Consider the following 4,616-nt stretch of genomic DNA (forward strand, 5'->3'; position numbering starts at 1 on the left):
GACTATACTGATTTGGCCCCCAATGTCACACAGCTCCCAACCTGTACATCAGTTTGAGATAAAAATATGGAGATGGGGCAAAAATAAGGAGGGCAGTTTTACTGACCCAAAATTTTTCTGCAAGCTGAGTTGAATAAAAAATGGAAGAAATCAGGATCATTGCAGAAAATAAAAAAAGAGTACAGATTTTAATGATGTGTAAAGAGAAATAGCCAATTATTTAAGATATCTTTATAACCCATTTAATTTTCAGATCGAATGTCTCCTTATCAAAGATGTTGGGTTCAGTTTTGTTTATACTTATCACAACCCCTCTGTAACAAATTGTGAAAGTATGAATAAAATATGATATTCCACGCTTACTTGCAAAATTTTTAAATGCAAATCCTCTAAATAACAGAAAATTATTGGTAAAAAAAAAGTAAGTCATATATACAAGTGGGGGTCCCGATAGCTCAGTTGGTAGAGCACTCGCTTCCTAATCAAAGGGAATGAGATCATCCAAGGTGCAGTCAAGAATTTCTGACCCCCCTGACCACTCAGCAGTGATTGGTAGCGGGGTCTGTTAGATCGGGCAAAAGAACTTTGCGATAGACTAGTGTCCTATCCAAAGGGTGGCGAGCAATTGTTATTATCCTTTCACGCTAAGAAACCGAGATAAACTGAGACTCCTAAGGGCCTAATGGCTCTGAAGGACTTATATTTAAATACAAGTGACATCTAATAAAGAAAAACTTTAAAAATCAATCACACAAACTGACACATTTGTACCAGCAATTTCCCTACTTTTCCCCAACCTCCAGACTCCCAGAAAAATTCCAGACATGGTCCCGATTTCCCGGGAACCTGTGAATATGTTGCGTCAAACTTACTATAACAAATATTATGCATGATAGTTTGTCAGTTTCTTGAACCAAATACTTTTAAAAAGATTTTATTGACATTTTCAATTTTTTTTATCACAATACCAATCTATAAATATCTCTCTTTTCAATTAGTCCATCATCAACTAAGTATTTTTGAGCTATTAAATAATCCTAACCTGATTAAAAAATTTTTTAATAAAATTAAAATAAACATGACCATGCAAAAAAAAATGATCCTTTATCTTGTCTTATTTTGATAGTGGAGGGGCATGCAGTAATCTTACCAAGGACAAGTACCCGTAACCAGGGAAAAACAGACATAAATTTGAAATGAAATGAAATGACGATTTTGATATAAAATTCTTAGTTCAAGAGAAAAATGAGTAGAGGCAATTCATGAAAACCATAGAACATTTTTTAATCAATGTAACAAACCTGTGCTAAAAACGTTTTTTCCTCTTCAAGTTTTTGTACTTTCAACTCCAAATCTCGTAAGTAGCTAGATGACCCTAGAACACAAAAAAAAAAAAAAAAAAAGCAAAAGAAAACAGTAAAAACTTTGTAAATATTTCATATCCGAACCATTCACCATGTATAAATCTGTAATAAGCAATAAATATGAAATATCTTCCTTGAAAGCCACATTTACATAATTTCTTTAAAATGATTCAAGTGAAGATGTAAAGCAGTTCAATAAAGCCACAGATCAACAGAGTTTTTTTTTTTTTAAAGCCATTTCTACCAGTTCAAAAAATTATCCTCTAAAATTTTATTAAAAGTTTCAATCTGGTGGCAGAAAGTCAAATTCCACCCCACCCCAATCTGTATAATTGGCATAATTATGATGGACTCAAGAAATTCATAGAATAATTTTGTGACTGAACCAAAAGAGAAAAAGGAAAAAAATATACTTTTCAAAAATGTAACAAACATTTGACTACAAGGTTTAAGAATCTAAATGAAACTACCTATAAATTGCAAAGATCTCATAAACAAACCCATGATGACAAACCCAATTCTGGAACGAAGTCCTCACTGGTTCTTACCTATGATGGATGTTCCATTGGTCTCATTACCCACAATTCCCTCTTCCTGACCTGTCGTTGTCCCATTACTGCTGCCATCACCCTCATCCCGATCTCCTGTGATTCGCGTTCTCTCCTGATCTAAAAATAAGCACAGTTCCTTCAATTCCACATTTTCTGTCACCAGCTCACTTTGCCGTTGTTCTAACTCTTTAAGTTTCTCTTGGTAAACTGCTACCTGAAATTTCAATATGAAATGTAAAATGGAATATTGCATCACTTGAACCAAACTAATTCAAAGAGGTATGAGACTTTTTGACAAGTTGGGATTCATCTTAATCTAATGATTTTTTAAATGACGCCTTTCCACCATGGCATCATCAAAAGATACCGTCGCCTACGTATTCCAGAAAGGAATTAGATAATCCATCAAACAAGATGTCTATTACAAACAGAATTACCTATGATGTCCAAAGTGAGCAAATTGGGATTAATAATCTTGCCCACAGAAAAAAAAAAAATGAAAGTACCTGATGCAGGCTCGAACCCAGGACCTTCAGGGTCACAGTACAACGCCTTAACCACACGCCACTTTGTCCCCCAATCTAATGATCAATGAACTTTAAATTTTCCAACCAGAACGGTAAAAAGGTGTTTTGTCTATTTATGGCAACTCAACTATTAAAAAAGCATTTCCTCACCTCACTCCTCATGACACTGGGTGTATACCTGCCAAACCTCTGCCACTCCCTAGCCAGCTTTCGACCTCTCTGCCTGTCCATCATCGAGAAAACAACACAAGTCCCGCAGTTCCTGATTGTCATCCTGTAATTTCTGATTGACCTCCTTCAAGTTCCTTGACTCTAAGATAAATATCTGGTAGCCGCCTGTTCACATCCTTGACCACATTCCCATGTTCACCCAACAAATGTTTGTAATCCGTTTCCATTCGACGTAGCATCATCAACAAGTCCTCCTTCCTGATCAAAACAAAATGAAGTGAAAAGGGAGAATTCTTATGTCAGAGTTATCAAGTTGTCATAGAAGATAATCAGCAATAAAATCAACATAAGTGTATAACAGGGTACTGATAGCTCAGTGGTAGAGCATTCACTTCAGTGCTATATATACGTTATAATCATTTATAATATAATTGAAATAATAGTGGGATGAGGGAAACAGGCATAGGCATGTATTTGCTATTTCCATCAACTCATTACAAGCATGTTTTTTATAAATGAAGTACCCACTGGATTTAAATACCGTTCAAACCCGTCTATTCTATTTTCAGCTAAAACGGTGAGCTTTAGATTAGGTTTGTGAACGTGAAAATATTTTACTTGATAGTGACCTCAAAATATTAAAAATTACTAAACTGTGCTTTATGGCTTAACGTATATCTCTTGATCAAAACTGAAGTAGTAAATTATTACTAAATATGATCTCCCACTTCAAACAACCAAAGAAAATTGCTTTTCAAATTTCTCCTGACCTTTTCTTCTGAGATCCTCATCTGACAGTTTTGACAAGGCTGTGACAGATGGCTAGGCGAGATCTGCTTTAAAGTGGGTACTTTCTCCATTCTAGCAGGATTGCTGTTTCCTGTTGACTGCTAGAGAAGCTGTTGGGTGTGGAGGGGGCACTGGGGTGCTGTTGGCTGTCCCAGTCCATTTCTGGCATCATCTGAGAAGAAAATGGCAGTTGAAGTTATACAACTCAATGAAATTGTAAAAATGGCAGTTGAAGTCATCAACTCAATGAATTTGTAAAAATTCAAAATGTTAATGAATCCATGTTCCCTTACAGAACATGGTGAAGGGGTAAAAATAACAAGACACCGATCTTGACATAGATTTTTACATCTAAAATGTTTGCTTGTTCTCTATCCACTTTAAAACCAGCTATAAAATATACAGTTATATATATATACAGTTCAAGTCGGTATTGGGGACGCCACTTAATTGGGATGATTCTTTGGGAACTGAATTTTTTCTTTATAAAAAGACGTACCCTTTCGAATTTCCAGCCACTTAATTGGTATGGTCCGCCGCTTTAAGGGACGAAAATTGACAATGGCAGTCCCCATAAAAGAGCTTTTTTGTTGTATTCAAACATTTACAACGATGGTTCAAAAAATGCAAATTAGTTTAATTAGTTTATTAGTGTCTATTCACATAAAATATGATGAGAAGCCTCATCTTTTTCTGTGGGTCTATTTCTACCCTGCATGTTTACATCCCCAAGCGGTACATAAAAACAGTGTGTTAATCAGTTTTATTAATATTTATTGTCATATTTTCATTCTTAACTCCTTACAAAAGAGGCATTCTATTTCCTGTCCCATCATTGTTTTTGTTTATTCACCTTAACTACTCCATTCACACATATCTCATTCGTCTTTTCTTTTATTCATCGTGCTTTGCTGATAAAGGGGAAGGAAACGTCCACAATATCTGTCTTCGTCTAATAAATTGAAGCTTAGCTTAAAATACAATTCAACACTTATCATCGCTTCAAGCAGCAATATTTTTGATAATCAACAAGTACCCCGCCAACGGAGGTGCATAAAAACGGTGTTTTTGTACTGTACACCTCCAACGAAGTGCATAAAAACGCCACCAAAAATTATTAATAATTAATGGAAATGTATTCAAGACTCCAGGGACAATGGCAATGCAAAAAGATGAAGAAAACGTTCCGTTCTCTTGCTTCATTTGGGAGGCCT

At 35.3% G+C, this 4,616-nt stretch overlaps 1 protein-coding gene across 1 annotated transcript; it reads right to left on the bottom strand.

Moving 5' to 3' along the window:
* Window positions 1-41: 41 nt before the first annotated feature.
* On the bottom strand, window positions 42-3,033 carry LOC144961450 (coiled-coil domain-containing protein 85C-like; the record flags this gene model as incomplete). The annotated part of the gene is given in 8 exon segments (XM_078894627.1): window positions 42-124; window positions 772-846; window positions 1,302-1,375; window positions 1,913-2,129; window positions 2,593-2,670; window positions 2,672-2,770; window positions 2,772-2,871; window positions 3,023-3,033. Coding segments are annotated over 8 exon segments (737 nt in total), but the record flags the coding sequence as incomplete, so codon positions are not given.
* Window positions 3,034-4,616: the final 1,583 nt, after the last annotated feature.

The sequence above is a fragment of the Berghia stephanieae genome, unplaced genomic scaffold (genome assembly GCF_034508935.2).
Source record: "Berghia stephanieae isolate SIO BIC M18660-M18661 unplaced genomic scaffold, UCSD_Bste_1.3 scaffold2480, whole genome shotgun sequence".
Lineage (NCBI taxonomy): Eukaryota > Metazoa > Mollusca > Gastropoda > Nudibranchia > Aeolidiidae > Berghia > Berghia stephanieae.